This window comes from Nelumbo lutea, chromosome 2 (genome assembly GCF_056320005.1).
Source record: "Nelumbo lutea isolate HS-2025 chromosome 2, American lotus-T2T, whole genome shotgun sequence".
NCBI lineage: Eukaryota > Viridiplantae > Streptophyta > Magnoliopsida > Proteales > Nelumbonaceae > Nelumbo > Nelumbo lutea.
In genome coordinates, this window is record NC_142685.1 from 27,629,809 (window position 1) to 27,640,022 (window position 10,214).

The following is a 10,214-nucleotide window of genomic DNA, read 5'->3' on the forward strand; positions in this document are numbered from 1 at the left end:
GACAAGAAATAATAGAAAATTAGATGTGAGTTCTAAACCCACCCCACCCCTACTCCTACCTTTGAATGTGGAGAGGGTAGAATCGGGGAAGATGCATTTTCATGTAGGAGAGGATTTGAATTCTCAAAACCCAACCCTCTACGTGTTTTGGGGCGAGTGCTGGTTGGGAGGTTTAAGAAGGCATATAGGATCTAGAATTTACAAAATTCTCCCTGAACTCACCCCGTTGCTATCCCTAGATGAGGATTTTCGCAGGGGCTGTGATAGGGAGTGTGGCTCCCGCCCTGTAGTCATTCCTAGCCTAGCTTGTTAATATTTAGCTCATCAGGCTTTAACTCAGTTCAGTTTGGCATGATTTGGGCTGGGTACAGCTCGGTTTGGGCTTGGGCCTTATTATTTGAAGCTGAAGTTGGTAATTAAACGGTTGCTGATGCAGTTACTTTTTCCTTGTTTTATGGGGAAAATCTATGATGTGGAAAAGATATAGTATCGGAAGAGTTTTGACCAATCAAAACTCACCTATGAATTTTGATAAATAACACCTAATTGACTACCACGAATTGACGGGTTAAAAGCTTTTCAGATATCATATATTTTCCATATCATAGTTGAACCCTTTCTTTGTTTTGACCTTTGAGAGATACCCACGCTGTCTTGACATAACATGAAGTTTTTTCTAGACTCGAACCATGTGGATCATTTCAATTGGCCAATACTTTTACATTTTTATTATGCACAGAGAAGAAGAAGAAGAAGAAGGAGAACCATTGGGGCTTACAAAGTTTGATTTTAAAAAGATGTGACGGGATCTTCTGCCAATACTGACGCATGAATCACATATTATGTAACCAATCACGAGTGAATATGCAAGTGTTTAGTAAACATTGGCATGTTTACTTAATGATTGGACACATAGCCAGTTCGGATCGGCTGTTGAAAGAGCGCACCTCACACTGACCTTGCAGCACGTTTCAACTGTGCATTGGAAAGCATCTCCTCACGAATAAAATTTTGAAATTATGGAGATGTTTCAGATGCACGGCTAAAACGTGCTGTAAGGTTGGCATGAGGCACATTCTGCGAGGAGCAGATCCCATCTCATAAATAAATAGGTTCACATACTTGTTTTTGCAGTAGATCCCTATTCTAACAAGATGGGTGGCCTTCGCAATCAATAAAGTCAATCCTATGCCAATCTATCAGTGGTCCATTATCATTACCATCATTACTATCATTATTATTATCATCACCTCCACCACCACCAAAGGCCACTGCTAATCTGAAGAGAAACCCTTCGCAGCCATGCACCAACCATCATCGCTCTACTAAGGGAGAAACCCATTTGCTCTATTAATTTGTATTCACTGGCCTAACTGTTTAGATTGCTCTTATACTACGGAGTTTTGTACTTTTTGTTAGGGGTGTAATTCAGATTGGCCCCATTTAGCATTGTACGATGCTTCATCCCAGGCCTTCGAATTTTGTCAAAATTTCAACCTGAGTCCGCCCAAATTTCACCCCTCAACTTTTTTTTTTTGTTTAAAACAACTTGATTTATGTTGTTGTAGTTTCCTCTTCTATTGAACTGAATAGCATATTAGTGCTACTTAACCTGTTAGCAATTTTATGTAGAGCTGTTAATGGGTGTTGTTTTGGGAACAGGGTGGGTCTGATTATACTTTGTATCGACATATATGATTACTCATGAAAATCAAGGTTCAAAGTAAAGCAGGACTGTTTGGTGCAACTGTGCAAGAGGTTGATCAAACTACTTTGAGCAGTGAGGTTCCCGACTGGCCACTAGAAAGCCTTGATTGTATTCCAGGTAGCACGAAACCAAAGTTAATTTCTGGCGGATTTCTATGATGACGTTGTTGTAAAGTCTCCATTTAGAGGCTCCAGCAGCTCTCGGGGAAGGGGTAGAAGTGGAAGAGAGAAAAAAATTAAGAGTTAGTATATGATTCTTTCTATTATTTAGTTTTTCTTAATTTCTATAAGATTGTTGTAAAATTTCTATGATAACATTGTTGTAAAATTTCCATTTAAGGTTCCAACAGTTCTCGGGAAAGGGGTAAAAATGGAAGAGGAAAAAAATCAAGGTTTAGTGTGTCTTTTGCTTCTTTTTGATTAATAAGCTGTCTTGCGTCTTGGGTTCTTTGTTAGTGTGTTAAGAGTTGTGTTAGGTGTTGAAAGGTGGCTTTGGTTGTTTTGCTAGAGTGGGTCAGGATTTTTGTCTCATTTTGTTTGAGACTTTTCTTGTTCTTTTGTACCTTTTTTCTTTTTTATTTATATACGTTATCTTTCTAATAAAATGTAAGATACACTCCGGAATTGGAATGCATCAGTACTTTGTACTTAATACTGTGTTTGGTTGTAATACAAATAATTTTGCATCAATTAGTTTGATTATAAATTTTGATATATTTTTGTTTCGAAAGAATTTGTATTTTCTTCGTTTACACTCTCATGCATTTATATTAATACAAATAAATTCGCACCGTAATCAAACCTAGTTTAAGACTGCGTTTGGTAGAGGTGTAAAATCGAACCTGACTTAACTTTACACTCCATTCGATTTTACAGAAATTTGATTAACATGTAATTTTACACCGAAAATTATGTTGGGCCTTTTTATTATATCGATAATCGATGTAATAAATTCTAAATTATCGTTGAATTTATTACATCGTTCTCTTTCTCTCTTCTCTCTTCTTCTCCTTTTTGCTCGCTCTCTCTCTCTTCTCTCTCTCTCTCGCTCGCTCTCTCTCTCTCTCTCTTCCCCTTCTCTCTTAAAGCCAGTGGTGTCTATCGGCGGCATCGGAGCAAATCCAGCCACCTCTTCCCCTTTTTATTACCAGTTGCAACTCTGAGCGGGGTCGATTCTCTTCCTCTTCACCGCCACCAGGGGAAATTGGAGGCCAATTCAGATGGTCGTTCTCTGCTTCTGGGGAGCATTGAGCGGAGTCGATTCTCTTCCTCCTCCACCGCCACCACCTCCGACGGGGTTTGACTGGGGGAACTTGGAGGCCGATTCAGATGGGCGCTCTCTATTCTGGGGAGCTATGAGCGGGGTCGATTCTCTTCCTCCTTCACCGCCACCACCTCCGACGGGATTTGATTGGGGGAACTTGGAGGCCGATTCAGATGGGCGTTCTGCTTCTGAGCATACAGATGCCCATTGTGGATTTTTCTGTGAGCAATCAACACAAATCTTGTTGCCTGGCTGCGGTGTAGGTCTCGGAGGCATCAAGCGACTGCATTTGAAACCCGATCCAATTGTTCTGGATCGGATTTAAAGAACCGCAAAAGCTAAAAATAGAAATAGGAGTTCGATGGTACCGACTAAAATATCAGAAGATCGATGAAAGACTGATGATCTAGATATTTGAGATTGGAAATCCAACGAGACGGGAAATCTATTGCAACGAGAATCAGTGCATATCGGAAGGCGTCTCAGCTATCAGAAGGTGCAGAGCTGGAATTCGGTGGATATTCGATTTTTTTATTCCCTTTCCGGTCCAGTGTTTGAGACAGAGAGAGGGAACAAGGCAAGGGAGAGTAGCTCAGAGCTCCCCAGAATTGGCCTCCAGGATTGGGTTTAAATCTAGTCATGCCTGGGCGTTTTGCTCCGGAGAAGATTTTACATTGATCGTTCCAAACATACAAAATGAGTATTCTAAAAAATTTAACATTGTTAAATTCCATCGATGTAACTTTGTATTTACACCGTAAACAAACGCAACCTAAATAAAATACATCCATGAATTATGATAAACAATATTTAATTGATTATTAATTTTATGATAGGTCAAAATTTGTTCAGATATCATATTTTTTCGATAACATAGTCAACCCTTAAAATGCCATGAAAAATATGTATTGGCCAATGGTCAATATATCATTTTTTTATTTTTGTTTTTAATTTGAGAAGGAGATTGTTTTCAATGTTATTTAACTATTAAAATTAATGTTTCCTTAAAATGCTTTGAAAATTTTGTATTGGCCAATGGTCGCCTGTTGAGAAAATACATTACACCTAATAAAGGTAATATCGTGTCAAAAGTTTGCACCTTGATAAAAATAACAACTTAAAACTTCATTTTTGATAATATGACTTTTAACAAAAAAGAAGGTAATATAATAAAAGTTTGCACCTTGATAAACTGTTTTTAACCAAAATTATTTTATATACTGTTTACCAAATTTACGCTTTCAGACAACAAATAAAACAAAAATTACAAGAAAACCAACCAGAGACCGATATAATAATAAGAAAAATCTAAGATACGGAAAGACATGGTACTGGAAGACCTGATTGGTCACCTCTCTTATTGATTGACTGTAAGTTTTTCAGGCATCATGTATTTCCGGTAAGATAGCTGAACCGATGATAATGTATATATATTACTTAGTATATGATCAGCTCGGAAGAACATTGTTCGGTTGCCTACTGTTCACGTGCTAGTAATACTGCTGCGGATCGCCTGACTAAGTTTGGGTTTGTTAAAAACCTGGAGAGTGAGTCAGTGACCTACTTTTTCTTTTGATCAGTTGAATGGGTTTGTCCAGCTATAATTAACTCTAACTTCAATTCGATCGAGGATCAAAGATTTTAAAACCAGCCTGCTAAAAAGTTTGGAATTCAAGGCTTAAAATATTCTACTTTCTTCATTCCAAAACCTCACATTCACAACCAAAGCTACATTTTTATCTGATACTTGATTCCAAATTGAAATTTGTGCATGAGAGAGAGAGAGAGAGAGAGAGAGAGAGATTCTGAAACTATTTTGATGCTCAATAACTGAATTGAGACGAGTGTCATAAGGTCAAGCATCAAGGAGCAAAAGACTTGGTAACCCATTAAAGAGTACACATGAATCCTAATATTTGAAGCACAGGTGCATCTTCAGCCTCGAAGTACGATTTCTTTGCATTCAAAGTTACAATGCAACAGGCGTCAAAGAATAACTCTACATTAAAAAGAAAAGGCAGAGGCGTTAGGCCTCCCTTTTCCTCTTTTTTTTTTTCTTCTTTGAGCTTCGTTTAAAGGTGTACCCAGAAACAGAATATTGAAATCTTTCTTCCAACTTCAAGCCTCACAGGTCTCCCTTTAAATTAATGTCTCAGCCCTGTATGGGATACCTCACTCCTGCTGCCATCACTCTCTGCTGCTCTAGCTGCTTCGTCAATTGATAATAATAACATCAGAGCTAGCTTTGTCACTCAAGAATTATCATAAAGGAAAAGCATTGATTTCTTTTTCTTAAACTTTACACGATTATATAAATTAATCCCACTTACTTGGAACAGTTCGTGCAATTTATTCTTGAGATAGCAGTATTCGTGCTCCAACAGCTCCAACGCTTGCAAGCATCTGATACAAAATTGCATTCTTTTTCTCTAAGTACAGTGATACAGTCATTAAGACTTAAGAAACACTTCAATCTCTCTCTCTCTCTCTCTCCTTCGTTTGAACTATATATGACAGCAAATGGAGAAGCAAAGGGGGAACAGCAGGAATTCTTAGGAACTCACCCAGCTCTGTTGCTCTGCTCGGAAGCGGCGCGAAAGGCAACGCATACGTTTCTGACCCTCTTAGCTCCTACACTGGAGCTACTCCCCATAAACTGGTTCAGATGGATTTCCATCTTCTTGTAATCCGACAACTCTCTATCCAACCTGTCAAACACCATTCATGCATTCCAGTATAAGAAAAAGTCTGCACTCCCCACTGGTTTTTCTTTGTAACCCAAATGAGGAAAAGGCCAAAAAAAAGTAGTAAAGAAAAGTAAATTCTTGGAGAACCCAAAATGCATTGGCTCCTATACTGTCTTTCAACTTTTTCTCTTCTGTTGGGATATTAGTATTACTATGCCTGTTAGAGAAGAGAGTTATAACTTACAAGAGACCTCTGAGATTTCTTAGAAGCTTCTCCGATTCGCGGAAGAAAATGGTGACGACCTCGAAAACAAAGTTGGGAGAAGTCTCATCTTGAAGCTGTTGTAGCTGCAAGAACTGCTCGTCCAGGACTCCCTGAATCACCATATAACTCAAACCTCTTATTGCTGCTACTCAGACAACATTTGCATGCCACATATATCATGAAATAATCCCATTTTAGTTTCTTCGGTTGCTAAGAATAGATAGAAGGAAATCAGGGAATCTCGACATATCGTGATTTCTGTCATTTCTTAGTATCCTGAATTGATCTCGTTTCCTTTGGATGATGATGAGACTGTATTCTCAAATGCAATGCAAGCCCAGAATGTAAGATGAGATGGAAGATATATATATATACCTGGTGGAACAGTAAGGCGAGTAAGCGATTCATGTCGGCTCGCAAGCGATCCGCGCTGAACCCAAGCATCCACAGCGGTAGACCCGTCTTGGCTAAAAGCTACTTTGATCACAGCCCAACGAAGCAAACAGAGTTTGAACTGCCGAAGGCAGTTCTTCTGTGTATCTTTCTCTTCTACTCCTCCTTTTAATCTTCTGGGTATAAGTTTGAGCTCTGATGAAGGGCGCCAGAGGGAAGAGACGGGTTTGAATATAAAGGGTGGTGAAATACAGAAATAGTAACTGTGGCTTCAGGTCTGTTCTGGGCTGTGGGTAAGCAAGATATCAAAATGAGAAATTTGGGAGTGAGCGTGCAGAGGAAAGAAGATCGAGGTGAATGTGGGGTATCAACCGGACCGGCAGCAGACGTGGGGCTAGATAAGGGGTGACCTGCTGTCACCCGTACACGGTTCCCTCGCGTGATGTCGCTTCGGCTGCTGCGGCGGTCACCCTCCGCCCGACCACTGCCTGCAGCCGGTAATGTCAGCATACAACAAAAATGGCCATTTTTTCGTCTTTATTTGCCATGTACAGAGCTAAAAGCCCTACCATTACTGCATTACATACTCTTCACTCACTTTTCCTGCACTTTTTTGACCTTCCCTTTCTCCCTTTCTACAGCCCAAAACGGCCATAATCCCTTCCTTGAACTCTGAGAACTGAGAAGGGGTAGACGCCCGAGAAACTAGGCTTAGTACACATGGCTGATGACTCTTGACACGTGGTGACCTGGGAAGGGGTGGGGCTTAGTTTGTCTTTTCCGGGGTTCTCTGGGTCGAGAGCCCCGGGCATCATGAGACCTTTTTTGGATTTATGATGGGATGAGACTTGAGAGCACAAAATTATAGTAGATTTGATGCTATTCTGTAATATAATAATTGATAGTTAAGCTTGGAATATTGACCATCTGACGGGGTTCTCATGGGTTTCAAGTTAGAACCAGGTTCAGGTTCTGTAACCGACCCGGCTACATGCTTAGCTTTGAACCAAATATCACAATTCAATCAGATTGAACCGGGTATGGTATTCCTACTGTTGGGTTTCTAAAATATATGAAGCTTTTTCTCCTTTAAACAATTAATCTCCCCAGGGTTAACCTGACACCAATCAGATTGAGTGATAAATCCTTGACAGGGTCCATTATTTTAATGTGGTGGACCCAGTGCCCACATCCGACTCACTTGAGAGATACGCGTAGGGCCCGAATGCGGGAATGTTGGATGAATCGAGTTATCGGGTCGGTAGGGGTCCAAGTGGGGCCTGGTGAGGTCAATCCAACGAGATCGGCTTCCGTCAGGCCAAGCCCGTGCCCACACCGTTTCAACCGCTCTTGCAACATTGTACCGGGAATATTCAATCCAATCCGGCCGGTTAGATTAATTTCTCACTTTGCGAGAATGTTTCTTGATTTTTAGATTTGAAAAAATATGTGTGGATTAATTAAGGGTCCATTTGGTTCACATGAAGTATAGAATTGGAGGTTCATTTCAATTCTAACTATTTTGTCAGATAGAATTAAAATTCTATTTTCATTCATGTTAGAATGGCATTTCCCCATTTGAGGGAATGGTCATTCTCTTCCTCTCCATTGGGAAGAAGAATCTATTCCGACTGATCTTGAGTCCAATTCGAATTCACATCTGAACCAAACAGGCAATAGGAATAGACCATTTCCATTCTGATTTTGGTGGATTTGGATTCTAATTCTGATGATGCGCATTTTGATAATTCCCGGCTGACGGGTGACTCGGATGCCTGGCTGAATAATCCCTACCTGAAATGTGGCTTGGACACCTATCTGAATGGTTCCTACCTAGAAGGTAGCTTGGACGCCTAACTGAATGGTGACGAGCTGGAGAGGTGGCTCTGATGCCTAACTGAATGGTGACGAGCTGGAGAGGTGGCTCTGATGCCTAATTGAATGGTGACGAGCTAGAGAGGTGGATCTAATGCCTAGCTGAATGGTGACGAGCTGGAGACGTGGATCTGATGCCTAACTGAGTGGTGACGAGCTAGAGAGGTGTCTCTGATGCCTAACTGAGTGGTGATGAGCTGGAGAAGTGGCTCTAATATCTAGTTGAAAGGTGACGAGCTGGAGAGGTGGCTCTGATGCCTAGCTGAATGGTGACGAGCTGGAGATGTGGCTCTGATGTCTAGTTGAGTAGTGACAAGCTAGAGAGGTGGCTCTGATGCCTACTTGAATGGTGGCGAGCTAAGAGGTGGATGCCTAGCTGAATGGTGACAAGCTGGAGAGGTGGCTCTGATGCGACCTGCAAGGAAACAGTGTCAAAGTGCCCGGGTTGCTTTACCCGGGCTCAGCATTCTGATGCTTAAGCTAGCGAATAAGAGATTTTAAGATAGCTAAATGTGAGAGAGGTGGGAAGCTACAAGAACTAAATTGCGCATCTACCTGGGTCTCAGGGGCTAATGCCCTTATATAGTTGGGATGCCGTAGGTCTCACGAAACGCTCCCGAAATCCTCAGTCCACGACATAGGGGTCCGTTCTGCTTTGGAAGGAGGATAACATGCCAATTAATAAGGCTTATTATTTCCCTCCGATTCGGGCGGGATGAGAATAAGGCTAATGGTTACGCATCGTGATCCCGAAAGGTTCGGAGACAACTGTTAAGCTTCTAGAGAGGTAGGTCGCCAGGTCGGTGACAGAAGCAGATCGCCAGGTCGCCAGGTTGGTGACAGAGGCAGGTAGCCAGGTCGCCAGGTTGGCGACAGAGGCAGGTCACCAGGTCGGCGACAGAAGTAGGTTGCCAGGTCAGTGACAGAGGCAGGTCGCGCAGGTCGACAACAAAAGTAGGTCATGAGGTCGACGACAGAGGTAGGCCACCAGTTGGGACCCCATTTTGGCTAAGGCAAGTTGTCATTTAGGTGATGCTAGGATGTAGTCCAGCTATTCTGATATGTCATGTGTCATGATGTTAGTGGAGGGCCAAATCTACCCTCATCAAATTCCAAACCTAATGGACCTTCATTAAGATATTGAGTTTATCATTATTACCATACTTACATGAAATTAGAAAATGTTTACCTTCAAAATTAAAATTGTTGTTAGAAATAATATCAATGTTTTCATAACTGAAGTAGACCAAACAATCAGACCATAAAAACTGGGAACTGGTCATTCATTTTACCTCAAAACTAACTCAGGCGGTTAAACCATTGTCCCGAACAATGATTTTTGGCCATTTTTTTATGTTCTTAGTTTTTTAATTTTTTTTTTTGTTTGAATGGATCATCTGTTTGAACTAAACGATTGGACCATTCAACCCAAGAACCGATCCCTAGAACAGTTCCCTGTCCGGTCTGATTTTAAAGACCTTGCATGATATGGATATGTGCATTACAATCGTATGCATAGACAAATATGAAGACATGTTAGATTTAGGTTGGAATGGGTTGGGTTGGCCAACGCCTCAAACCCTAGCCCAACACAAAGTTGGTTTCATACTTTTCTGGAAAAAAAAACTCCTAACCCGGCTAGCCAGATCCACCGATCCTACCTAGCTACAGGGTCAGCAGTGGCTGGGCAAGCCCTTGAATCATGTTTGTCCTTTGTGATGTTAAAGAAAAATGTGGTTGGTTTTCAAAACAATCACTTCAATGTCACTTGGCTATTCTTGTTGGGGTAGCAGAAGTGACAAAGAATATATCCAAACGAGCCCTTAAGTTGCATCATAATGACGATATTAGTAAAGAATAAGAGTTATTTTTCTAATTAATACTCTATGTAGCTCAGGTTCCTTCTTTATGGGAGCATTTGGGTTATCAACTACTCACTGAGTCAAGACCTAGTGTGCCTTTTTAAATATGAATTAATACAGTAAAAAACCTGGAGTCATTGAAACCCTATTAATATACAGAT

General features: G+C 40.9%; 1 protein-coding gene across 1 annotated transcript; it reads right to left on the minus strand.

The window, feature by feature from the left end:
- Nucleotides 1-4,794: 4,794 nt before the first annotated feature.
- Nucleotides 4,795-6,528, minus strand: LOC148869432 (pseudo histidine-containing phosphotransfer protein 6-like). Its single transcript, XM_088973910.1, has 5 exons — nucleotides 6,299-6,528; nucleotides 5,903-6,033; nucleotides 5,536-5,679; nucleotides 5,302-5,374; nucleotides 4,795-5,177 (listed from the first exon to the last, which is right to left on the minus strand). Exons 1-5 carry the CDS (start codon nucleotides 6,365-6,367, stop codon nucleotides 5,124-5,126), a joined length of 471 nt encoding a protein of 156 aa, XP_088830036.1. The 5' UTR covers nucleotides 6,368-6,528; the 3' UTR covers nucleotides 4,795-5,123.
- Nucleotides 6,529-10,214: the final 3,686 nt, after the last annotated feature.

Bases quoted from the DNA above. Each gene is read 5' to 3' on its own strand.
- LOC148869432 (XM_088973910.1), bottom strand. From the start codon at position 6,367: ATGCTTGGGTTCAGCGCGGATCGCTTGCGAGCCGACATGAATCGCTTA. The intron at 6,034-6,298 runs GTATATATATAT...ATGGTGATTCAG, and splicing joins TCGCCTTACTGTTCCACCAG to GGAGTCCTGGACGAGCAGTT. The intron at 5,375-5,535 runs GTGAGTTCCTAA...ATTTTGTATCAG, and splicing joins GAGCAGAGCAACAGAGCTGG to ATGCTTGCAAGCGTTGGAGC.